Source organism: Acartia tonsa, chromosome 1 (assembly GCF_053477335.1).
Source record: "Acartia tonsa isolate MP-2025a chromosome 1, ASM5347733v1, whole genome shotgun sequence".
Classification (NCBI taxonomy): Eukaryota; Metazoa; Arthropoda; class Copepoda; order Calanoida; family Acartiidae; genus Acartia; species Acartia tonsa.
This window is the reverse complement of record NC_137260.1, coordinates 52,300,393-52,327,017: the sequence shown is the minus strand read 5'-3', so window position 1 is coordinate 52,327,017 and position 26,625 is coordinate 52,300,393. Positions and strand designations below refer to the sequence as shown.

Below are 26,625 nucleotides of genomic sequence, written 5' to 3'. Positions count from 1 at the left end.
CCAAGAAGGATAGAAACACTTGCACCATCCATTCTCCAGAATACTTGATCTTCATCCTGCCAGAGTTGGACAATGTTTACCTGGATACCAGAATTACTGGAACATCCCTGGATACATCCATCTGTACCTGTACACAACCATGAATACTCACACATATGGGGCTCCAGGCACATACCCATACAAGAGTCATGATCTAATCCAGAGGAATCAAATCTGGAACATTTGCTCAGGCATTGGGCAACTTCCAGTCTTCCAGATAATACCGATTTTACATCCAAGTTTAGTTCACTTGCTTCGCTGGTTTTCATCAATGTAATAATAACAAGTAGGTAGTTTTGAAAACATTGTTGTTGTTTGTTTGAGTTATTCAGTTAAACTGATGACTTCTACTATTCTTCATTGTGTATTTATATTCGTATTAGGCGGTCAAAATCAAGTTCCGGTCGTACTTATTCAACTACGGTCATGAGGGGAAAGGAATGATTGCGGTCATTTAAGAAAAAGGGTTGAAAGGTTGTTTCCGGTCAACTTGACCTAGGATTAATTTGGGGTGGATTTTAGTGTGGTTGGAGATTTAAATACGTGTCGTCTGATAAAAAGAGTATACTTTATAAATCGGTATTGACCGTAAATTTTCTAAAAATTGCTAATAGCATTTATATTGTTTTAGGAGTTTGTTCAATTAATAGCTGCATTATTGTCTATGACCTGTATGTTATTACTTGGGTTTGCTGATGACGTATTGGATTTGAGGTAAAAAGATAAAACATCAATAACTTTTTTTCTTACGTTTAAAAAAAAATTCTCTAATATTGGACCCAATTTCACTGAAGTTAGAAATCAAAACACAAACCCTTTATTGATTTATTAATATCAAACTGTTTGAAAAGGGGAGGAAAAATTTAGGATGTTTGTTTAACATTATTTTTATTCTCCTTTCTACCTAACCGCTCTTTAAAATAAAATTTTTTTCTTTATGTTAGTTTGTTATTGCTATTCTATTTTAATATTCTTATAAACATAAAATTTTCGACAGCACATATTTTTTTATATTCAGATGGCGACACAAGTTATTATTACCAAGTATGGCTTCTTTGCCGATGTTAATGGTTTATTATGTCACTGAAAACAGGTTTATAAACATTACTTTCAATATTAAATGAGAATTTTGTGTTGGCTCTCGCCTAACAAGTAGCGCATCTGCGCGTTGACATGACGGGAAGTTAAAATGGTTTGAATCGCACAAGAACTGCGGTATAACTTTAGACGCAAAAAGTATCAACTGCTGCTATGCATGCCAGTAAGTGTAAGTGTAATGCCTTAGCCCGCACAGGCGCAACTCATTACTATGCACAGTTAGGACTTCCTATCAAAGTCGTGCAACTAAATGGTTGGTAATCTGAGGGATATTTAACTATATAATTATAAACACGATTAAGCAAGATCATGTGGTGTATCCATCTAGTCCACTTAAGGTTATCCGAGGTTAGCTAGCTGTTGCTGAGCTACCAATGGACAAAATAGTCCCTATTCTAAGCGTAATAAACTTTATTACTTCTATCACACGTTGTTTGAATATTGGTGAGTCAATATTTAATATGTAGAATATTTATAATTGTGAAAAATATTAAACAGTATGATTCATGCAAATACATTTATAAATTTTTACTTTTCAGGACAGAAATAGTAGTTCCTCTACTGCTGCGGGGTATTCTTGGTACAAGTGTGAAGCTTGGAATCTTGTACTATGTATACATGGGGTTACTGGCAGTATTTGCAACTAATGCCATCAATATTCTAGCTGGCATCAATGGACTTGAGGTAAGAAATAAGACTCCATAAAGAAGTAACATAATACGTTTTGTTTATTAATCCACTAAATCTGAATTTTTAAAATCATACTAGGTTTTTTAAAACAATAAAACTTTTTAAATTATAAATATACAGCTAGGGATGAAAAAGTGAAAGAAAAATTACATTATAAGTTTTGAATTTAGTTTTATGTAATAATCTAACCATGTTGCAGGTTGGACAAAGTTTGATAATAGCAGTTAGTGTGATGGTGTTTAACTTAACATCTCTTAGTGGGCTATCCAGAAGCTATCATGAATTTTCACTCTATTTCATTCTTCCATATATTGGTAAGAATTATATAATTTGAAAAATAAATTCAAAAACATGTAAAATATCTTATTTATAAAAATGTACACATATTGAAAAAATATAGTACTAGATAAGGGGCCGTTTATTACACTAGTCCCCAAAGTTTTCTTATTCGTTGGCTTAGCAACCTTGGGTACTTTTATTGAATTTTGATTGGTTGGTTCATTTGGTTGAATGCCAAAACGTTATAACCACTAATAGAAATCTACAAAAGGGGTAATATTGTGTATCATCATTGGGGATGTACATCAATTTATCGATCCCCGACTAGATACATAGATTAGGAAGGTTAATGTTTTTTTAGGAACAACTACAGCGCTGTTGGTTCACAATTGGTATCCTAGCAAGGTAAAACAAGAGGGGGGGAAGATTTGACACATTTGCGTAAACAGTGAGTATAGGCTTTATCTTTAGACTGAGAGGATAGGTTATTAGGGATAAAATCATTCGTATATGATACATTTTTTCAAGTTTTAAGATTTTTTGAATGGGCCTCTAGGTGGCCTCTGGACAGGTAAAAACCAAAATCCAACTTTTTTTTATGAGTAAAAATCATTTTTTATGACAAAATATGCATATTTTTAAATGTTATCAACATATTTCAACAAAAAAGATGCATATAAGTTGACCTCTTTATCTTTACAAAAATTATTTTTACCTGTCCAGAGACCACCTGAAGGCCTACAGCTCATGAAACTGGAGGCCTGTAGCTCCTGAACCTGGAGGCCTATCCAAAAATCTTAATACTTGGGAAAATTCATCATATAAGAATTATTATTATTATTTTTATAACCTATCCTCTCAGTCCAAAGATAAAGCCTATACTCACTGTTTACGTAAATGTGTCAAAACTTCCCCCCCTCTTATTTCAGTTCAGCTCTTAATAGGGCAACTACTTAATAGTTGTTAATTAGGTAATTAAAATATGTTTTTTTCTTAAATTAAAATTGTGTTTTTTAGGTTTTTGCTGGAGACACGTTCTGTTACTTCTCAGGGATGACATTTGCTGTAGTTTCAATTCTCGGACACTTTTCTAAAACCCTTCTCCTTTTCTTTATCCCACAAATATTGAACTTTCTGTACAGCCTACCACAGTTGTTTCATATCCTGCCTTGCCCAAGACACAGATTGCCCAAATATATAAAAGTAAGTCTTTTTCTATCTTACTCAAATATAGGACCAAGTGGCAGGCAAAAGTTAGGAGTTAACACCCCTCTAAAACAACATATTAGGAAGAACTAACTTATCCTTTTTTTCGCCCTAAAGGTTCACATTCCAATGGTGAATTGATGTGCACGTAACTTATGGGAACACTTATTTTGATTTAAGTAATAAAGATTGAACTATATGAAACTAAAAACTTTTAAATTCCTCATAACGATTCCAAATTAGCTTTAAACACTTTTTAATGTTTTTGCAAAGAAAAATGGTTGTCCTTTGAAAACATGAAAGAATTAAACAATATGTATATATAATATATATGATATAACATCAATTTTTAACATAATATTTTAAAAAGCTTTATCTTTAGGAAGACGATGTAGTTACAATGTCAACAACTACAGCTAATTGGAATGAAATCAAACCTTTGGGGAAACTTATCATTAACGTTTTAAGGTTTAAGTTATTTTTACATTTAACATTCACAAAAGTAAAAATTTAAACTACTAGGTATATATTTTGGTTGACCTGTAATTCATTTAACGCTTAAAACGAAAAATATCCAAACACTAGGAAAGATAAATCAATAGGTAAAGGGAATTACAATTAGACAACAAAGGATTGTTTATGTTTTATAAAATAATTTTAATTTTAGTAAACTTGGCTTTCTGCACGTGATAAGGAAAGAGACGAAAGGAAATGAGACTGTTCAATATAATAATCTTACTATAATTAATCTCATTTTGAAGGTAAGATTATTTTATAATAAAGTATTTGGATCTAGTGTAATTCACGGTAAAAATGTTCCTAGTAATGATTATCTCCAAAGGCTGTTAACGGAGGAACGTATAGATTATGCTTGCACAAAATTTTAACAAACAAAAGAAGAACTACAAATAATCTGGAAAAGCCATTACTCAATAATGCAGTTATCTGGCAGTGTACATAAATGCGCTAAAAAGACTTATATTAAGCGTTTTCTCTTCAGTGAAGCTTTTCCTGTGATCCATTGGATCTTGGCTATTCCATACTATTTATAGGCCTTGTTTGTTACGCAGCTTTACACGGGTGCGGGTATGACATGTACGTTCAGCCGTTTTGTAGCAAGCAGTCTTTAATGTCCATAGATTTTTGGAGATAATCGTTACAAGGAACATTTTACCGTGAACTGCACTAAATCAAAATATTTTTCTATTTCTATAGTGATTTTAATTTTGAAGAGACAATTACGTCCAATATAATAATTCTAACATAACGAATAGGATGTAAAACTAAAAGCACCTATATTACTAATGTGGTAACTTTCTAATTGTGTTTCTAATCGTGATTATTCAGTGCTGATTTTACTCTTATTTCTTTAGTTTTATGGACCCATGCACGAGCAAAGCCTGACCATAACCCTACTTGGAGTCCAGTTTGTTTGCAGTATCCTGGCGTTTATGGTCAGATATCCTTTGGCCCATCTGCTGTTTGGAGAAATTGTTGTTTAGGGAGTTTAATCAAGTTCATGTTTGTTATTTATTTATTTTACACTTAGTTTTTGTTGTCACAATGTTTCAACCCAATTTATTTTACTTTGTAGATGTTTAGAGCTTATTTTTTTTATTTAACATCTGTTTCTGGTGTTTTGTGCCATTAAATAGTCCTTAATACGATAAACCTTACATTCTTTTCATTATTTAAGTCTGGTTTTATTTTTGTAAAATTTTAGAAATTGTGATTTCTTTAGCACATAAGCGCACATACCTTTTCTGTGATATAGTGATATTGTACACATTATTCAAACTTATGAAACTATGAATCTTTACATGGATTTACATAGACCAAACACATGAATATTGTTAGATTCAAGTTTAATTTTTTAATGGTAATAGTATTGAATTTCAATAAAATCTACTAGTAATGCTTTAGAAAAAAATGTTTATACAATATTTATATACATGTAGTTTGATATTTTTGTTACCTAATTGTTATTGTTTGTTTCAGAAAATATGCCAAAGAAGAAGTATTTAAAACCTAGTTATCCATCATACCTATAAAGAAAGGTAGGATTTAAAAGCATTGAACTATCTAGTTTACTTTTTTTTCATCCAAAAAGGGAATTTCTAGTGCCGTAACAACCAGGGAGGAAGGGAGGGGACAATGGATTAAATATTCAATATTTTAGGGTTTCAAACCTTGGGGACCAGCTTAATGTGTTCGTGAAGAATTTTGACTGAATTTGGGGACTTTGGGGACTAGCGCAACGTTTACCACGGAATTTGTTATGAATGAAACAATTAACACAAATTCTAGCAGGCAAAAAATAAATCTATTATACAAAGTAGCTTCTGTCCGTCCGTCCCTTAAGATCTTGGTAACCACTGAACCGATCGAATTCTACTCTTCAGGGTATATATATAGGCATCAGCCTGTAACAGTGCCAATTTTTTTTCATGTCTAGAAACTCTACTGTGATTTTTGTGTAATAAACAATCAAAAACCCTATTGAATTTTGGTGGTAGATAATAATATCTAGGGAGGGGATGGAGATGTTCTGAGGGTAATTTTTCAAGTGATAAATTACAGAATGTTTACTTTATTGTGATGTCTGGTAACCAATTTTATAAGTAGATGCTTTTCTTCTTAGAACTCTTTCTCGTTTTGAGTTAGGTATCTAATTTATATAACCCTATACACTTTAAAATTTTCTTCAAATTTGCTGGATAAATCTGGTTTTCGTGGCTTTTCAGCGAAAACTCTCAAATTGAATTAATTGCCCATTGTCCCCTACCTTCCTCCCTGCGTAACAACAATGTGTTTGTATTGAAGTAATCTAAAAAGTTTTCTTTTCTATGTTATTAGGTACATACTTACATCATACATGTCAATTTTCTGACTTCAAATAAAAATATTAAAAATAAGAACATAAATTACAGGAATAAACTTACATTGATTAAAGTTTGAACCTTTATTGGCTGTTTTTAATTGTTTATTGTTTTTAGAATTTTTTGTTATTTTTAGATGGAACAAGAAAATGATGCAGGTGTTGTCCCAGAAGGAGCATCTGAATCCATCAACTTACCAACAGATTCATCTCAAAATGTTCCCGTCTCCGTTGCAGTTGACTATCACGCCCCTAGCACCAGTCATGAAATAGGAATAGCAGACCAGGACGTTCCTAGCACTTTAAACATGGATCAGAACAGAGAGGATGCAGAAATGAATGATGATAGTCAAGGTGGTGATAGCAATGGGGATGGAGATAGTAATGGAGCAACAGAGGCTGGTGGAGATGATACTAGTCAGGATAGTCAGGAAGAACAGGAGACAAATAATCCTCCCAGCGTTGAGTTGATGGAAAATAATGACAATGCCAGCAATGAACCTCGAGAATCTGTTGTAGTTGTTAATAATTCCAATGCTGCCGCAATTTTAGGAAGACAAGATTCTGTTGAAGGACCATCTGGACTAAGCATAAATCCGTTTGCTGTTGAGGAAAATGGTTCTGGTCATCAGGATGCTGAGGTCCCTAATCTTGGAGAGGATGTAGATGATAATTCCCAGATGTCAGAAGTTACTGTTGCTGATTTCCGACCTGTCCCAGGTGGTGATATTGACAACAATGAATCTCAACTGTCAAGTCAGGTGCAGCATGTTGAGACACAGGTCCAGCGGTCAGCAGGAGCTGTTCAAACATCCAGTTCACCTCCAGCTTCGGAACAGGATCCACAGCCGGGTCCAAGTCATTCTAGGGGAACAGCCATGGCTGAAGGATCCAGCAGAACAGATGGCTTTGCGTTTACCAGAGGCCAAAAAAGAAAAGAGCGGCCACAGCAAGCCAGAACATCGGACGAAATTGACAGCATAGTTGAAGAGACACGAAGTAAAAAGCACAAGAGTGCTGACAAAGCAAAGAAGTTGCTACAGAAATTACTCGCAGGAACCCCCGTCAAATCTCATGTACGCCGAACTGGAAATTATCTGATAGGACCAAAGTTAGGAATCTCACCTGTCAAATGTATTGAACACTGTCTGGGAAGGAGGGATGGGATGGATAGATACTATTTGCTCAAAATTTTACACCTCGGAATTGGCACCAAAGAAACACAGGTTAAAATTTTAATTTGTTTGTTAAAAACTGTTCTTTATGATGCCCAAGTAATATAATGCAAAAAAAGATTATTATTATAGACAGTTGTCTGTAGATAGAAAATAAATATTGGATTAATTCCTGTTTTGTTGGATCCTTCAGTCATTCTATGAAATAGTAAGGTCACGTGTCTTAAAACAAGAAAAGGCATAAGTTTTTATGAAAACTAAATTGATTATTTTTAAGGATGAGAGGCAAGGAAAAATGTTACTTCATACAGAAAACTCTTTGTTAACCCTACTGGAAGGAGAACCTGGGGTTATTCAGAAACATGCTACTTTTACTGATATCGCTTTTCAGGTATCTTAAAAATTACCTACCTAGTATTCTATACCCGCGCATCCTCTTGTTGTCGGGAATTGACAGGTTCGAATCTTGGCTCGACACCGCGTCATAACTTAAAACATTAAAAATGGTTCCTACTGCTGCTATGTCAGGTGCGCGACATAAATAGTTAAAGTAGAGAGAATACCTGGTCCCAAATCAGGCGCAACTCAATGCCAAGTACAGTTAGGACAAAGGTCGTGCAATCAAGGGGTTGGTTTTCTGAAGGACGTACGTATAACCATAAAACCATGTAGAGCATTAAGTAAGGTTTGGTTCAGAGATAAAAAAAAAAAAAAAAAAAAAAAAAAAAATTAAATGTGTTTATACATATAATAATAAAAATAAGATATCGTCCCGTCCTCTAGGTTAGTATTGTTTTCAGCATAGTAAAAGCATTTTGAGAAATTTTGTAAGTATAAACAATTTGTATATTTAGGAAGAAGAAACAGGAGTTGAAAACAATTTGGTTTACACAGGACGCCAGGTCATTTCTACATTATATATTGCATCAATATCTAATTAAAAAAACAAGTTTTATCAAAGCATTTGTTGATTACATTAAAGTTGCTTTTCTACATAAACAAGTAAAAAGTAAAAAACAGTTTTATATCTATATAATTCATGTTTCGCAGTTTTTTTCATTCTTGGTAACTTTATGCTATGTATTATTGTACTGGATAGTGGATAGATATTTGTTGAAACTTTTCTTTATTACTTTACCTACTTTGTTTAAATCATCGTTAAATAGTTTTTCTTCGGATGCATTATTCTTTGTTCCTGTCTTTATTTCTGAGAACGAATTTTGCTAACCTCTTCTTTAAAAAAAATAAATTCTAATAAAAAAACAAGAATGACAACATTCATAGGATCGAATCTCTAAAATCAAGCGGTAGAACATAGGACTAGAACACTTTAAACACTTGAACATACTGATAAACGTGCCCTGATGATAGAAAAGCTTCGCAGTAGATAAATATTTGAGATTAATTTTTTTTTCTTCCTATTTTTTCATTTTTGTCTTTTTTATGATGGTAATTTTCTTATTTAGGTGAAAAGAGTTGTCCTTGTTTTGGATTGTGTGGCTCAGCATAGCTTTTCCAATCATACACAAGACCTGGTTAATTTACAACATCATGTTATTAGGTAAATATTGCATACCTGATTAACTTTTAGTAGAAATTAAAATACGATATTTATGTCTTAACTTCTTCTCTTTGTAATACTTTGTTTCTGAAGACGCCTAGAGGTAAAGAAAGATTTTGACCTGATTATCTTGTCCCCCAGTCTTTTTTCGTGGGCAGGGAGGATTTTTTTCGGGTTTCATCTTAGAGTGTTGTTTTACTCCCTTTTATTGAGCTGTTTTCGAGGTCTTACCATCAGACATACAACATTTAAAAAGAAGGCAAGTAGGCACACAAACATACAGACAGACATATGATATATACATCACGTTGCTTTAGTGTATTTTATATTTAAGAAAAGACTTTAACAAAATACCTAACATTATTTATAATTCTAGAGAAAAGAAATTGTCAGAACGTGAGACCCTGGTCATATTCAATAATGTGGTTGGAATTGTTGATAATCTACACAAGAAAAATATTGTTCATAGGTAAAAATTATTCCAGTATATGGCTTCCAAACTGATTAATATCCGCTTGATTAGAACCGGTTCTAAGCCATTCTGAAAAATCTTGAATCTCACAATAGCCAGTGTTCTTCGAATGTTAAATTAAAAATCATTATATACAAATACCATTTTCTTAAATCGGACCTATGACCCCTCTGGTCTAACAAAACTGGTTTTTATCGTATATCTTTCATTTTGATATCCTTAAATCCTTGCTAACCAATGGAATTGGAAACTCTCCCGAAACCACCCAACCCCAAAATAAAAAAAATAAAAATTAATCTTCATTTCTAAATCATGTTGTATTTACAGCTTTTATTTTTTGTTTAGGGACTTAAAACTTGGAAACATAGTATTGGACAAGCGTAACCACACAGTCACCCTAACAAACTTCTGCCTTGGCAAACACTTAATGCGGGAGGATGACCCATTAAAGGACCAGCGTGGATCACCAGCCTATATATCCCCAGATGTACTTAGTGGTAAGCCATACCTGGGGAAACCAAGTGATATGTGGGCTCTGGGTGTGGTATTGTACACAATGTTGTATGGACAGTTTCCCTTCTATGATAATGTCCCACAGGAGTTATTTAATAAAATTAAAGCTGCTGATTATACAATTCCTGAGGATGGTCGTGTAAGTGAGGATACCAGAAGTCTCATCAGACGTTTGCTGGTCACAGATCCAAGCAAACGTTTAACTGCTGGCCAGGTAAAGCATATGGTGGAGAATATTATTATTATGTGGCGGAATATATCTCCACCCTCCACTAATCTCCAAGTTGTACCTCAAATGTCGTCGAGGAAACTACAAGCGCTTGACAGCCGAAATCGCACAACTGAGTTTGTTCCGGATAATTTGATGTTGAACATTCCTTTACAACGCGAGTTTATAAGTGAAACAAGCAAGAAGCCAGCACCTAGTAAAGGCCAACATAGAACTGGTAGTTCAGGTCAGATACCTGTGCACAAATTGGGCGAAGATGCACGTCCTCTGACTGCTGAAGAATATAGAATGTACAGTCAGGTGATATCACAAATGCGTGGTGTGCGTAGCAAGCATACACGCCAGACTGTCTCACAAAATCAAGTGCTGGTCCGCTCTGACCGGCTACATGTTTATCAGCCAGAAATGTCAAGGCCGGCAAATCTTTCTGACCCGTCAGCTATAAATTCACTTCCAGCCACTGTTCCTGATCACACTGAAGTACTTGATTTGTCTCAAGGAAGTAGACGTGTAGGAGGTGGTCAGGGACCATCTACCCTGACTAGAAGCAACAGTATACCACCGTATCTAGGACAGGGATTACCAGCACCTACACAATCACGACCTCCTACTGTATCAGGTAGTAGCAGTAGATCATCAAGTAACAGTGCGTTATCCTTAGTAGGAGCGCTACGCCGTCTTGGTACTCGAGTCAATCTAGTTCCAATCTCAGAATCTAATTCTGGCCATCGAAGCAGCAGTAGCCGTCATAGTTCTTCACATGGTGGTAGTAGTAGTAGCAGCAGTAGTAGGCACTCTTCCTCACATAGCTCCAGTAGGTCCTCATCAAGGAGATCGTCACACCGTCACCAACAACAATTACAGCAGCACCACCACCAATTGCAATACAGACAGTCGGGGTCATCCTCAATGATAACCTCAACTCCAGCTAGCTCTTCCAACCATCATTCCAACCAGTTTATGGATCTGCGCCAGCAAGGACCGCGTGGTGGATTTGTCAACAGTGGTGGCAATGCTGTCAATTTAGCCGCAGCTGCTGAACAAGTTGCGGCTATGTTAAATGCGGCTGCTGCTTCTGAAAATCATAGCAGTCTTAGTAGTGGGGCAAGGAACAGTTTTGCTATACCAACTTCAATTTCCCATGGCCCTCTGTCAGTACCTCAAATGGTACCACCACCATCTATAATAACTAGCACAGGACCGTCAATAGGATTGAATCATTCTGGTGTAGTAGGCAGCAGTCAAGGTGTTTCTATGAGTCTTGGGGATGCTACCCGACTGCTAGGGATTACTCTTGAGCCAGTAGCGGCTAGAATTAGCAGTGGTGTTGCTCCAACTGCTTCCAATAGAGGATTGATAACAACGGTTACTGAAGCTGCATCTAATAATTATAATTCAGCTGCTAATGATCATGAAAATCAAGATGAAGATTAGAATGAATATATTTTTTATTGCTCTTCATTGATATACTTTTACATATTTAGATGCTAAACTTAATATTTTTAGTTAATTAGAAATCTCTGATTATTTTCTCATATACCTATTTGCTTACAACAATTTATGTATATTTTAGCTTTGTCATGAAATGCTTTTGCATGTTTTCCAGTGTAAGAATTATCTTTCCATTTACAATTCATGAAAATATTTACATTGCACCATAAAGTAAACTAATTCTATTTTGCTTACCATTCATATATTGTATTGATAAAACAACTCATCCATATTGTTAAATGTAGGAGACTGAGGTCCAATTGATAGATTAGATTGTATATTTTATTATTATAGTAAATTAGCCAAATTGAACTGCTTAATATTTATCTTCCTTATGGTATGATATATTTACACCAATATTGTATTGAATTTAATGACTGTAAAGAAAAATGAAACTTGTATGTATTACATACCTACCAAATGTAATTTTTATTGTGATGAATTTTTAAGTATTTGTCAGCTTTACATTGAATTTACTTGATACAGTTTTCCTCATTGCTACGTAAAGTGTTCAATAATGAGATAGAAATCCAGGAATTGAGAGATAATGGGTTATTTATTATTTTTTTAAAAAATATATACCTAATAAGAATACGATTCATATACTTTTCAGTAAAAAAAAAGAGGGAGAGCGAAATTGTCAGTTTGAAACAAATACCAAAAAACTCAACAATTCTAAGACTTTGCATGGCATGTACGGTAGATCTGTGATAAAATGAAGGCGTTATCGTCGCTTACGCAGAATATTGTCATTTCAGGCTGAAATTTTTGTTTGTAAAAAATGCGGTTTTCAGCGGTTCCTCTCTATTTAGATTACACAAAGCAACTGGGTAACTGACACAGGGGCTGCAACTGGCTGAGTTTTTTTTTGTGTTTGTTTGAAAAATCAATACTTCTGCTCTCCCATTCAAATTCTGTATGTATTGAATTATGTTAAATCTATAGCCAAATACTTTAATATATTGTTGTCCATTTGAATACCCATTTTCTCCTGGATAAACCCTTAGTGCCTGGTTACATAATTCAAACAACTGCATTTTTACTCTTTACAGAATATTAGAATGTCGCGGACATTTTACAAATCTGTTGTTTTTGCAGGTAAAGCATTCATTTTAAAGATTATTATTGACAGTTTTTCAATAAGAATTTAGAATATTACAGTTGATTTTATTTTAAATAATGGAGTCATTAGGAACTTAGGAAGATTTTAGGTAGATTTTTAAACTAACTTTATTTTTGCATAGGTTTAGGTTGTATGGTACATGCAGCATACTCCGCTGCAGAATGGAGGTATTATTCCAGGTAAAACATGATTTAATTTTCTCTTTTTGGCTACCTAGGAATATGAGAAATAGGAAAGATTTAGTTCAAAGTTTACTTTCGTGGTTTAAATCTTCTAATTGTTTAGAATATGCCATTGCATTTACATTTTTAGAATCGCAATTACCTTAAAACTAGGGTTTGTTCGTAGCTGGCATGAAAGATTTTTTTACAGTTTCCCTTAACTATGGGAAATATTTTAATTAAACATCTTACAACATTGGAAATTAGATTGCTCCTAACTAGAAAAATCTAAAATATTTTACAGAATGGGGCGCGGATGTGACACTTTTTGACACCATAACAAAAAGTACTAAATAACAATATTGTTTTTTTTTATGACTTTTAGAAAAAAATTCCTATAGTGTTCGGATCATCCACCAATTAAAAACAAATTTCAATGCACTTTTCAATTTCTATTGCCTTGTGTCCCAAAAAGTTTGTATGTGTGTGTGTTTGTGTGTTACACTAATCGATACAATAATGATTTATTTTAGGAACTCTGAGCTCCATTATATGATGATTCCAGTAGATATTGTAATTCAAACAGTTCTATCATTAATACTCACAATGACGGGCGTTCTATTCATTGCAGGAGATTTTAAGGTGAGATTTTATTATAACTCAAGAAAATATTGGTATAAGAGAAAGTTCTTAAATCTCAGGTGGAAAATAAATTATATAGGTATTTTACTTGTTACATTTATCTTCTATATTATTACACTAGCGGCTTAGCCACTAGAGGCCTTTGGGGATAGGTCATATTTAGTGGCGATTTCTCTTGGGAGGAAGGTGGTACCCTCCCCCAAAATAGCCATAAACATTTAAATATTCTTAAGAAGGGTTAGTGATCTAATCAAGGACTTCCAAGCTTTTTAATTCCTGGTGGGCGGGGGGGGGGGTAAAAATAAATAAAATAGGGGGGTAATTTTTGTGGGATAATCACACTATATCCCTTCCCTCCCCCCCTTGGACGTCCCTGGATCTAATTACCATTCATTCCCCATTTTTTGTTTGTAAGTTTCTTCACATTAATTGTTATTTTGTAGGAAATCCGAGCAACAGAGGAGCTGGAGGGACAATCCTGGGAGACCCTAAAGAATAGGCCTTCATTTTACACATTTTGTCACAGGAATCAACATTAGAATTAAAAATAAAAAGATTAAAACTATTATTTTGTTCTAAAACAGAACCCTTCTTTTATGGATATATTGTTATTTATAGCAATATAGAACGCAAGATAATAAGAGTGAATAATGCTAGTTTGTTAGGCGCATGACATACATAATATGAACCTTTTAATTCTAATGATTGATATCACAGGGGCAGAAGCTTCTCCCCCTTTTACACTCCACCCGGCCAATCAGCTGATCCTACCAACAATGTTACAGACATTCCTGCAAGATTCATGTCCTAGCCATTCATTCCCACATTATGTCATATACTTTAGCTTTTTCAAATTAATGTTTTTGTACCTTTTTTAGTTAGCATTGTTTTTAGTTAGTTATTTTGTTTTTCTGAGAAAATATACTTTTCTGACTGATATTTAGGATTAAAAACTTATTATTTTAATCATTGTATAATGTATAGGCATTGATTTTTTTTTATCTAATAAGATATTTACACTCTTAACACTTTTAATATCCATGATATTAAATCATTGCTAGGTAGATTGTGTTTTTTTTTCTTCATTTTCTTGTATTAATTTTAATGTATGTGAAAAAATGAGTAAAATAGTTCCCAGAATAAAATCTTATGATGAGTAGGTAAATTCTTTTTTATTGGAGCTTTTTTACTCACCCAAAGTAATGTGATGTGATAATGCATAACAAAATTAGAAATTTTATTCTCTTCCAAAATTGTCAAATTTTCGAAGTGTTTACTTAAAAATAATTCTAATATCAAAACACAATTTTGTAAAAACAAGTTTTATGTATGGAAGAATTTTGTTTATTTTGTACTCTATTTAAGATAAGTCACATAAAAACTAAAAAATACATACATTTACATAATTGGGACTGCATTTGTCAGATGATAAAAATGTGCCTGATAATGTAGAAGTGCAACAATATCCGACTAGAAAGGCAACCGCCACCATGGGGGTCGTAAGACCTGACGTCTACATGCTTATGACAGCTGGAGAGGTATTAGAATCATTTATATTTTAACTTTGTTGTAATCGTAGTTTTGCAATAGCCTTTTATTCGATAAGAATATTTGCCGAATATTTTTTTCTGTCCAAAAAAGTTTGTTTACACTTTCCTAAAAAGGTAATAATGTTGTATCTTTGTATCCTGATAACGATAACAGCATGCATTTGTTCTACAAGAAATTAATTTTACCGGCGTAAAAGTAGGAGGCATACTAGTTCTTCTGTAGTTGCATTATACCTCACACTTGCACAAAAACATATTAGAATATTTGTTATTACGAATTCAAAGAAAAAGTTAAGATATTTTATATTTGAAAAATGTGTACATTTATACCGGAATGGCTACTTAGCTTTTCTATTTTTCACATGTTTCCAACAAAAACAATTTTGTAATTAATGATTAGGGGTGGCAGGTAAACACTGATTACTCCCGAGTTGTGGAGAGAGGAACCACAAAGAAGATCAGGGTTCCTAGAGGCAGTCTTGTTCAGATCTATGATACAACCAGGAATATTCAAAATTCTACCTCAATAGAGGTAAGTAAAATAATGTTAGACCCGCGACTGTGGCATAATAAGAAGCTTATATTCTCATTTTCGTGAAAAGTTATAAGTTCGAATCTCGGCCCAACACTGCGTTATAACCATGGACGTTAAAATGCTTCCTATTGCTGCTTTTTGAGGTGCGCGACATTAAAAGTTATTCCTTGGCCCAAAACAGGCGCAACTTGTTACCCTGCACATTCAGGACTTCCAGATAAAGGTCATGGAATCAAAGGCTTGGTTGTTTATAGGACAAACAGTTTACTAAAGTAATTTAAAGGCATATGCTCCATCATATGTTCTAATAGTCCACTTGTTATTATCAGGTTAGCATATTGGATGAGAAAGATGTGAAGATGGTGCCTCTTGTATCGGAAATAAAGCTCGTCGCTGAAAGAAATGATGACCTCACCTTCCAATTGTTAAGGTCTGTGAACGTTGTTTTTCATATTTGGATAACATTATATTATAATTATAAGTTATGACTAGCGCGGCGGTTTCGCTTTTCCAAGCAACTAGACGGGAATATGGTATAGCCAACAAGCGAAATGAATCTAAAATAATATTTGAGGGCAGATAAAAAAGTCATCTTACGATGCCCCCAAAAATCACGAACAAATCAGCTGAAATTATATATATATTTTCGAATTAATTCCGTTGTTAACATTACAGCTCCTCTTACATTAAGTGGTTGGGATTATTTATTTATTTTTTGCTTTTTTTCAGAGGAATATCCGACCTTGAGGCATGTTACGAGTTTGTAATAAAGGGCCAGCTCGCTGATATTTCCAGACTACATATAGGGGACAAGGTTTTATTCGACGATATTCACGGAACAGGTACCTACTGTAATATTTTAATGTAATGTAAATTTTTATACATGATTAAATTTAACTACACATTTAAAGATCATTTTCTTTATACTGTAACCTTGAAAAAAAGAAATGTCTAGCTTTGCTTTAAGAGACTAGATAATTGCTCATGCTCGACGAATAAATTTTTTATGTAAACTTTCTTAAACAATGTGTTAAAATAAATTTAATTATAGAGACGCGAGTACCAGGTGTTCTCCGGTTTCTGGGACAAGGACCTGAACCTGGACCTGGCTGGGTTCTTGGCATTGAGATTTTGGTAGGTTGTTTACCTAATAAATGATTTCCCCTGGCCATAAGTATATTTTACTCTGTAGATCCTTTCTGTATGAAGTAAATAATATACTAGCACTTAGTTTGTAAATGCTTGCATTCAAATTACATTTTTTACATGTTAAATATTACAAATAAAGTTGCTATGTTTTATTTACAAAATAAATAAGAAGAAGATCTACATATAATAACCTCTTACATTAATCTTGTTCATATAAACTTTTATAATGCATCATATTGGCCCAAATGCATGTTTTTGTTTATTTGTTAATATCTCATTAACAACTTTATTTAGCTTCAACTTCATTTAAGGGAAGCTTTACATATGCCTAAATGATTGGGGTGTAGCCGCTGGTTTCAATAATATAAATGATTTTCATTAGCATCAGGAAACTTTTTTTTTCCTTTATAATAAATGAATGAGATGTGTTTGTGTTTCTATTAAGAACTTATAAAAGTTCATATGAACTCATGATTTTCTTATTATTCTTAATAGCTGCTTCATAAACCTTAATAATTCCTCAATAATCAATAATAGGTACAAAGAAGAACTCCCTAATTATTTGTCTTTCGTGTTCTTATTTTCTATAATCCTTGTCTCTTTATATGCGTGTGACAGTGCTACGGCTATTCAGAATTGATGCATGTTCCATTGTATTATTGTGTTATCTTATTATTATTACAATATTCAATTTCCTTGTAATTTATTTTGAATGCTCAATTCTGACAATAGTGGCCTCTACCCTTCATCCACTCATTCTCTGTCTTTCTCGCATTCATATTAGATTTTTAAAGCGAAGCTACTCAATATATCATGTATTATTCGGTAAGATGTAGTTATGTCACAAACTTATCATTGTTTTCTAAATTTCTATGATGTTCAGACCTAAACGTTTCAAGATTGTCTTATTTGGCGATAATTCGGCGGTTTTCGGCGAAAGCATTGGTTTCACATTGTACCCCTTTAAAGCAACTGCCATTCCAAATTTTAAGTGCTGTAATTCTTTTTTTAGTTAAATTCTTTTTGTCTTTTAGTTTCGGTCTCAAAAAGTGTCACACACCTGCCCTCGGTCCCCTCCCCCCTCCATTAATATGACTATTTAATTTTAAAGGGGGGGGGGCGAAAGTGACACTTTTTGAAACCAAAACTAAAAGTCAAAGGAACTCAACTAAAAAAAGAGTTACAGGTCTGACATTTTGCATGGCAGTTGCTTTATAGGGGTACAATATGGAACTGTGAAGAAACGGCGGCGCAACCGCCGAAAACCGCCGAGAAAAGGCAACAAAAATTACGGCGGGAAACGGCGGTTTTCGGCGGTTGCGCCGCCGTTTCTTCACAGTTCCATATTGTACCCCTATAAAGCAACTGCCATGCAAAATCTCAGACCTGTAACCCTTTTTTTAGTTGAGTTCCTTTGTTGACTCTTGAGATAAAATCAACCTTATTCGACGTTCACTCAAAGCCCCAAAAAAATGGACTTAAAAGTGTATTAAACTGTATATAAGACATTTGCGAATATATTGATACCATTAATTTGCCTCTTAGATAGAAAAAAGTATGTTTTTTTAATATTTTTCTCTTGCTACAAATCAAATTTCAAATTTAAGTCACCAAAAATGCTAAACTAATTTTTGCTCTAGAAGAATCAATTTTTGGAGTTAGAAAGTGCTTAATACCTCATTTTAATCGCCTGGCATTGCTTTATAATATACAGGTAATGACTTGGTTTTTTATGGAACAGCTGACTAATAAATCGAGGTTTTGTGATAAACCCACTTTTGTTGTTGCTCCATAAATGATATTTTTTCCCCCAATTTTTTTGGCTGTAAAGAAGCTTTATATATTCATATAACATCCACCTAAATTTGACTTTTGATATTTTATTTATAACATCACCAGAGGGAATTGAATTTTGGAAAAAAATATCAATTTATATTTTACACTGCTATGCATTGTTCTTGTTCTTGTTTCTAAAAAAAATTTATATAATAAAAAAGAGAATTATTTAACGTTTATATAGGTATGTTTATCATTTTTCTAGGCTAAATATAACTATAATTAGACCATTTTAAAGTTAGACATCTTAACATATTAACACAATTATTGAATCGGTCTGTATTATTAAGCTGGCAACTCTTAAAACAGCTGCATTTCATTATCCTATTATATAAAGTAGTATCTTTTTTGTCTTCAGCTTAAGATTTTGACAATTACAGTACCTATTGAGTTCTGTGTTTTATGGATGCTTCTTATAGGACCCTGGATAGTTTTGGAATTTTGAAAAAAATATCAATTTATATTTTACACTGCTATGCATTGTTCTCCTTCTTGTTTCTAAAAAATATTTTTATAATTAAAAAGAGAATTATTTAATGCTTCTATAGGTATGTTAATCATTTTTCTAATCTAAATATAACTATAATTTCAGCATTTTTTAAACATCATTATATTCAAGTTATTGTAATTTTTAAATAAAATATCAATATCAAGAACTATTGGAACAATTTTTACCATGCAAAACAAGGTGTTATAAAGTGTAGGATCCCTCACAATATCTATCTGTCTGTCTATAATGCATTACACATGTAATGCTAATAGAGAGGATGCTATAAGAGTGCTCTTATAATGTGAACTTCTCATAATTGAATGGGCTTCCTGAAACCAGAGACCATAAAGTTGGCCTAGTCACTACAAGGGGGAGTGCAGGAGTATCTAGGGGGAGGTGCTTGGAAAAGGGTAATTTTTTTAGAGATGGGGGTAATCACCCCCCTTAATTTATTATTGGGGGTATAAACCCAGCCTTTTAAATTTTTTTTAATAGGAGTAAAGAAAATCCTTAAAACTTACAAATCTAGGAATCAAACTAGCACCCCAACCAATAATCGGTTCCATGCCAAATGTAGGAGTGGAAAAACATTGGAGGGACAAATGCATGAGTCCCAAACGTCAGAGTGGAACAAACGCAGGAGTGGGACAAAAGTTGGAGTGGACAAACGCAGGATTTTTGGGACAAACGTCAGAGTGGACAAACACAGGAGTCCCAAACTTTTTTTTCAATTTTGAATTTTTTTTATACAAACACAGCCCCCCCTACCTTCGTCCTGTTACTTTTCTTAGTTAGGTTAGGTTAGGATATAGGCTAGGGGGCTGAGCGCTGCAGCCATAGTCATTATTTTGTAGACAGGGGTATAAAAAATTTCAAAATTGTAATATTATTAAAATAGTAGACACTCCTAGGTTTTATTTAAGCAATGTCCACTCCAATGTTTTCCACTCCGATGTTTGTCCACCTTGATGTTTGTCCACTCTGACGTTTGTCCCATTCTTACGTTTGTCCACTCCGATGTTTGGGACTCCTGCATTTGTCCACTCCGACATTTGGGACTCTTATGTTTGAGGTAGAACCCCAATAAGTAAATCTCAATAAAACTTCATAAAATTATGCAAAATATCAAAGTATTCAATCCCTGAATTTCAACCATCTATCTTGAATAGGAGTAGAGAAAATCATGAAAACTTGAAATGTAGGAATCGATATAGCCCACCCCAGTTTTTTGGCAAATCCTAATGAAACTTGATGAAAATATGGAGTATTGATAGAGAGAGAGAATATTCAATCCATGAAAATTTCAGCCTTCTATCTTTTATAGAAGCCAAGAAAATCTTGTTTTCCCCTTTCTGTCTCAGACAGACAGACATACCAATGGACAGACATACAGATGAATGGACAGACAATGGACGGACAAATATTTTGAATTATAGAGTAGCTTCACTACTAAAAAACTAAATAGGATAATTGTTGAACACAAATTGATTTCAGTATGTTTTAAATGAGCTTACATAATCAATGACGTCCAAGCTTTTTGATTTGGGGGGAAGGGGGGGGGAATTGAAATATCTAAATTTGGGCATCCCCATGTTTATTTTGTGGGGTAATCTTTATATTATAGAGGCAAGGACGTCAAAGCTTTTTATATTTTTTTTTTGTTTGGGGGGGGGGGGGGGGAGAGGGGAAGATTAAAAATTAAAAATTTAAAAATTATGGGGTTGCCCCAAATTAATTAATAACCCTTAACCCCCTAACCCCCCCCCCCCCCTCCACCGGGACATCCCTTTACATAAAGTAATGATTATAAAGTTGCTAAGTACCTTACTGCTACAAAAATCATCTTCCAACATTTAAGATTAATTCTAACACGCCTGAATTAACAATAAGAGCTAACCATGGCGTGGATATACACATCCTAATTGTAAAAATGTTTTGATTTTTAAAATTGTAAATCAATTATTCAGAAATCTATTTTAATAGAGAAACATATGTATTCCATCAATAAAAAGTTAAAAAATTAAGTGTGTTTATTAAGGTGGGTTGATTTACCCCTTTTTCTTGATTTTCACACTTTCCCAAGTTGGCCAAGCTAAAAATATGTATTTCAAAGGCCCTGAAACTTAAAAAATCATTTTTACTCAAATAACAACTTTCGCGCAGCTACTCTAAAATTCGCTGTTTTGGTGTAGAAGCTCAAAATCCTAACTTTCTTATTTTTAAAGCCACAATAATGGTAAACCTATCAAAATGCACGTAAATTTAACCACAAAAACGACAACCTGAAAATAAATTAACCGGAAAGGATATCTAAAAAGATACGACACATTTTTTTTTTATCAAATATCATAATATTTTCATTTTTTTAAAGATAGCTGTATTTTATTTAATCGTAATAATAAAGTCATGTTTTTTTCTTTTTTTTGTCTTTCAAGTTTTAACACCCCTCCATCCCCCCTTACTATGATTTTTAGGGATGTGGGAACTGATAAATATTCTATTCCACTTATTATCAATGATTCAATTGTGTATCATGATAGTCACAAAACATTCAGCTTAAGAATTATTTTGAGTATTTTTATCGAATTTTGATTCATTGTTTCCAGAATAGTAGTGTTCAAACTTGTTAGCCAATATTTTTGTTTATCATCATTGGGAATGTATATCAATTTATCATCCATAGTCTTAATCCCCTTTTATCCCTGAGAGACATAGCTGATTAATAAAAATATTTAGTCAACCAAGAATTTAACATAAGGGATAAGACAATGGATGATAAATTAATTTAAATCGCCCAATGTAAGTTCAAATCATTAGTGGAAAAGTTAAACATTGTAGATTTGTAAAGCCAACAATTGATATTATTTTATGAAATATTGGGGACCAGTATAAATTATATTCCAATGTCCTTTCCATCCCTGTAAATACCTGTCATAATTATTAAAGAGAAAAAATATTTAAAGCTACAATAAAAACGGGTCTGAAGGGAAATGACAATGGACAATAAAAAGTTATACATTCCAATGATTATAAACAAACTAATCAAAATTTAATAAATTAGGAGGTACTTATAGTTTAGGAACCAACGTGGTTACGAAACTTTGGGTACCTGTAATGAACTAATAACCATAAAAACCATTAAAACTGTAACAAAAGGAACAAATGTACGAGGGATAAGACAATGGACAGTAAGATTACATATATCCCCATTGTAATTACCCCTTATGTAGATTAAATTTATTGGTTTATAACTTTGCTTACTACTTGTTTTGAACAAACCAATTAAATAATCAAATTCAATTAAAGTTCCCATAATTTTAAAATAAAATAAAATGTTTATAAAACTTTGGATACCTAGCAAACCAAAAATCCTAAAAGCTATCAACAAAAGGAACAAGTTCCAAAATACCAGCCTTCTTAAGGGATAAGACAATGAACAATAATTTGAAAAACAACATTACCTTTTCTTAAATAAATAGTATTTGTTAAAATCTTTACATCTAAATACAATAAAAGCACTTGAAGTTTTTGTCAGACTGACTTGCGGACATACAAAGTGAATTATAGAGTAGCTTCGCTTAAAACAATTAATAGATATAAAATAAATAGATAGATAGATAGAATAGATTTTATCAGAGTGGAAAGTTTTCCGTCAATTTCGGTTGCTAATATTAATATGATTTATTGGTCAGGTTGTTCCTACAGTAGGAGGGGAGGGAATGGGGTAAAGTAGGTTGATGGGGGTTTATTGTTATATTAACTAGCTTGAAGACACATTTTATTGGTGCATGCTTGAATCCCTTACGTATTATATATCAATTTTTGTATCTTAAAATAATATCTTAATTGTCCGTTTATAGGTAAATTTCTAATATTTCCGTAAATTTATGTGTTATAGATAAGTATTATATACGACAATGGGGGTTTTTGGGGTCGACTAATTCAAAAATGGGTTCATTTTTTATGTAGAGTCAACCATTTGGTAGATATTTTTTTGAAAAATCACGAAACCTTACAAAAAAAATGGCGTCAAAAATAAAAAATTCCGATTATTTTTTTTATATCAGCGATGCTTATAAAAACATATTTTGAATTGAAAATGCAATTTTCTAGGTTATATTGTGCCATATTATTCTCGCCATATTGGGAAAATCACCCATTCCAATATCAACCCACCCTAGTGTTTATACATATAATAATTACTATATATAATAGGATAATGAAATGCAGCTGTTTTAAGGGTTGCCAGCTTAATAATACAGACCGATTCAATAATTGTGTTAATATGTTAAGATGTCTAACTTTAAAATGGTCTAATTATAGTTATATTTAGCCTAGAAAAATGATAAACATACCTATAGAAGTGTTAAATAATTATCTTTTTTATAATATAATTTTTTTTTAGAAACAAGAACAAGAACAATGCATAGCAGTGTAAAATATAAATTGATATTTTTTTCCAAAATTCAATTCCCTCTGGTGATGCTATAAATAAAATATCAAAAGTCAAATTTAGGTGGATGTTATATGAATATATAAAGCTTCTTTACAGCCAAAAAAATTGGGAAAAAAAATATCATTTATGGAGCAACAACAAAAGTGGGTTTATCACAAAACCTCGATTTTTTAGTCAGCTGTTCCATAAAAAACCAAGTCATTACCTGTATATTATAAAGCAATGCCAGGCGATTAAAATGAGGTATTAAGCACTTTCTAACTCCAAAAATTGATTCTTCTAGAGCAAAAATTAGTTTAGCATTTTTGGTGACTCAAATTTAAAATTTGATTTAAAGCAAGATTAAAATATTAAAAACACATACTTTTTTCTATCTAAGAGGCAAATTAATGGTATCAATATATTCGCAAATGTCTTATATACAGTTTAATACACTTTTAAGTCCATTATTTTTGGGCTTTGAGTGAACGTCGAATAAGGTTGATTTTATCTCTCTTAGTTTTGGTTTCAAAAAGTGTCACTTTCGCCCCCCCCCCTTTGTAAACATTTTATAAAGTTGCTTTTTAATAGAAAGACGTTCTCATGAAAACTAATTTAGTTTAAATAATTGATTATTGTATAGCATATTGATATTTAGGATCCTGCTTGGGGATTCGGCCACACAAACGGTGCATTTCAAGGAAAACAGTATTTTGATAAAACCTGTCAGGTTAGTGCTGGTCTTTTTATTGGTAATTTTGAAGCTATTTGGTCATTATTTTGATCTGGCTATTTTATTATTATCACATAACTTCTTAACGTAATGTTTTTTTTTTTATGTCAACGATGAGCTCTTTTTTCTAAGCTAAGGCAATATCCTCGTTTAAAAGTCTCTAATTGAAATAAGTGTTCTCTAAAGCTTTCAATGGATATAGAATACGTGGATATTGTTGCATACTCTAATAGAAAAAAATCTTTCAGCTGGCTAATATAACGGTCCCCCTCCTTTCCCTTTTGAGATTAAACCATGCTCTCCCCTGAACTTGAAGGAACGTTAATTTACCAATATCTGAGGACTATATTAGCAACCTAAATTGATTGCCTTGCATTGTAATTGTAAATGCGTGTTTAATGAAGGTTGCAAAACAGTGTTTGGCAGTGTATGTGAACTAAAATTTGGTTCATTTCATACCCTTTCACACACCAATGCATTATTCGTGTATTCTTATTGCATACCATCATTGTAACAAAGTACAGTTGACCTAGTTTACACATACTACCCCCCCCCCCCCACACACATGCATTTTTATTATTATGTACACAAATAGTTAGTTCACTTTGTTTCAGGATCTTGTTTAATGGTTAGTAATGAGAGTTAGGGTTCAAATAGATTATTTTAATTTAGTAAGGTAGAAAGGTTTTTAAAATTAAGACATGACATTAACAGCATCTGTTATGAAGCTATTTTAGCAATGTTAACCATCAAGACATAATACCATCTATTGCATAACTTTTTTTCAATGGCATTCACCTTTCTAACCTTTCTCCATAAATGACTTATTGGTAATGGTAATAATGATAAGTAGGTAACAAACATTGCTTAAAAAATAAATTCAATAAATTTTTAAGTAATTGATATTTTTGTTGGTGAAATGTTTTGTATACCACAAATTGTGTGTGAACGATAGTTTGAATTAGGAAATGCACCAGGCATCAAGATATTCAGATTTTTTAGAGTGTGGCAACCGCCTTTACATATTTTGGGCGTCTAAGCTTAGATTGCAAAATATTGCAAAATTGATGTTTCTGCTGCAATGGATTTTAGACATATTGGCGGTGATTGAGACTTTCAAAACATAATTCAAATATTATACTGCAGCTTAACAATGTTGGATTACTTGCAGCTTCTAATAGAAAGAATTTGTCAGTCTGTAGCATAATGCGGCTGACGAGTCATGATATTTTTGATCAAACTATTATAGAAGAAAATTTGATGCATTTTGTCTGCTCAAGATATTGAATTGCCGTGCTCCCACTCTTTATACAAAATTCTGGGATTAAGACATAAGTAAAGTGTTATAGACGAGTTTAGTGATGTCAGCATAGCAATTTTAAAATTTTGTCAAATTTTGTATAAAGATAAATACTAAGCATAAAGAAGAATTTCAAAAGAATAGGATAGATAGCTGTGTCTACTATTAGAAATAGAAATAATCCTATTTACTTATCACTTTATCTCTATTAAATCTTTCTTATGCAAAAACACACACATACAAATTCTATCAAAACCACTGGTTTCTGTTTCAACACTCATATTTTAAATATATTATATTAATCAATCATTTTAATGTTTCATATTTCTTAAATTAAAATAATATTTAGCTAAGAATTATCTTCTTTTTCCTCAATAATAATACCGCTGAAAGGTCAAACATGAGTTTTATACAACTAAATTAGGGTTGGCAATCCGAATCCGAAATCCGTCCAATTATGAGACACATTTTGGACCCAGGATCTGCAATTCAAATTGCGAATTCGGATTGTAAATTTGGTAGACACAATCCAAAAAAGTTTTTATTGTTTCTTAACTACAAGTAAAATGGTGAGCAGCATTCAACGTTTTTTTTATTTTATTTTCACAGTAGCTTTTCATGGTTATTTTAGGTCAGGTTAGGTTAAGTTAGGTTAATATGGACGCTGTTGGGGCTAGATTTTTTTTTATTTATAAAAAGACTTTTAAAAATATTGTTAGAATCTGCAATAAGGAATCCGAAATCCACGGATTATTCCGCTTTATTTTTTGGCGGATTTCTGTAAGAATCTTAATCCGAATCCGACCCAAAAATTCGGCGGATTTCCAAACCTAACTAAAATTATATTGATGTTTGATGACTGCAGAATATTACAAGTGTAGAGAGAGAGCCTAAATAAATTGTTGTTACTTTAGGAAGAGAAGGGTATTTTCTGTGATATAAGCAAGGTGGAACTAACCAACTGTGATATGGATTTACTGGAGAACAGACACCAGTACTGCAAACAGAGTTATATTCCAGGTAGTTTATTTATATTTGTA

At 32.8% G+C, this 26,625-nt stretch overlaps 4 protein-coding genes across 4 annotated transcripts in view; all 4 read left to right on the top strand.

Annotated features, from left to right (window-relative positions):
- Alg7 (Alg7 dolichyl-phosphate N-acetylglucosaminephosphotransferase) overlaps window positions 1–5,314 on the top strand; it is a 570,179-nt gene extending 564,865 nt beyond the window's left edge. Inside the window, exons 4-12 of the mRNA XM_080175712.1 lie at window positions 671–753; window positions 1,058–1,132; window positions 1,677–1,821; window positions 2,027–2,141; window positions 2,468–2,511; window positions 3,124–3,309; window positions 3,695–3,780; window positions 3,980–4,073; window positions 4,686–5,314. Of these exons, the coding sequence (XP_080031838.1) occupies window positions 671–753; window positions 1,058–1,132; window positions 1,677–1,821; window positions 2,027–2,141; window positions 2,468–2,511; window positions 3,124–3,309; window positions 3,695–3,780; window positions 3,980–4,073; window positions 4,686–4,814 (957 nt within the window). The 3' untranslated portion in view covers window positions 4,815–5,314. The remainder of the gene's footprint in view (window positions 1–670; window positions 754–1,057; window positions 1,133–1,676; window positions 1,822–2,026; window positions 2,142–2,467; window positions 2,512–3,123; window positions 3,310–3,694; window positions 3,781–3,979; window positions 4,074–4,685) is intronic.
- Window positions 5,259–12,685, top strand: LOC145331060 (uncharacterized). The gene is made up of 7 exons (XM_080175677.1): window positions 5,259–5,369; window positions 6,328–7,416; window positions 7,643–7,756; window positions 8,220–8,267; window positions 8,832–8,926; window positions 9,303–9,395; window positions 9,744–12,685. Exons 2-7 carry the CDS (start codon window positions 6,328–6,330, stop codon window positions 11,572–11,574), a joined length of 3,270 nt encoding a protein of 1,089 aa, XP_080031803.1. The 5' UTR covers window positions 5,259–5,369; the 3' UTR covers window positions 11,575–12,685.
- EMC5 (ER membrane protein complex subunit 5) lies at window positions 12,638–14,494 on the top strand. The gene is made up of 5 exons (XM_080175764.1): window positions 12,638–12,729; window positions 12,876–12,933; window positions 13,449–13,557; window positions 14,001–14,084; window positions 14,276–14,494. The coding sequence occupies exons 1-5, from the start codon at window positions 12,693–12,695 to the stop codon at window positions 14,366–14,368; spliced, it is 381 nt and encodes a 126-aa protein (XP_080031890.1). The 5' UTR covers window positions 12,638–12,692; the 3' UTR covers window positions 14,369–14,494.
- A 483-nt stretch (window positions 14,495–14,977) lies between these two features.
- Window positions 14,978–26,625, top strand: part of CYLD (ubiquitin carboxyl-terminal hydrolase CYLD) — an 82,880-nt gene continuing 71,232 nt past the window's right edge. Inside the window, exons 1-7 of the mRNA XM_080175669.1 lie at window positions 14,978–15,095; window positions 15,508–15,639; window positions 15,972–16,072; window positions 16,372–16,484; window positions 16,694–16,776; window positions 24,211–24,282; window positions 26,500–26,605. Coding sequence (XP_080031795.1) covers window positions 15,048–15,095; window positions 15,508–15,639; window positions 15,972–16,072; window positions 16,372–16,484; window positions 16,694–16,776; window positions 24,211–24,282; window positions 26,500–26,605 — 655 coding nt within the window. The 5' untranslated portion in view covers window positions 14,978–15,047. The remainder of the gene's footprint in view (window positions 15,096–15,507; window positions 15,640–15,971; window positions 16,073–16,371; window positions 16,485–16,693; window positions 16,777–24,210; window positions 24,283–26,499; window positions 26,606–26,625) is intronic.

Coding starts and splice junctions, on each gene's coding strand:
- LOC145331060 (XM_080175677.1), top strand. CDS start 6,328: ATGGAACAAGAAAATGATGCAGGTGTTGTCCCAGAAGGAGCATCTGAA. Junction 7,417..7,642: donor TTGGCACCAAAGAAACACAG/GTTAAAATTTTA, acceptor ATTATTTTTAAG/GATGAGAGGCAAGGAAAAAT. Junction 8,927..9,302: donor TTACAACATCATGTTATTAG/GTAAATATTGCA, acceptor TTATAATTCTAG/AGAAAAGAAATTGTCAGAAC.
- EMC5 (XM_080175764.1), top strand. CDS start 12,693: ATGTCGCGGACATTTTACAAATCTGTTGTTTTTGCAG. Junction 12,934..13,448: donor GAATGGAGGTATTATTCCAG/GTAAAACATGAT, acceptor GATTTATTTTAG/GAACTCTGAGCTCCATTATA. Junction 13,558..14,000: donor TCATTGCAGGAGATTTTAAG/GTGAGATTTTAT, acceptor GTTATTTTGTAG/GAAATCCGAGCAACAGAGGA.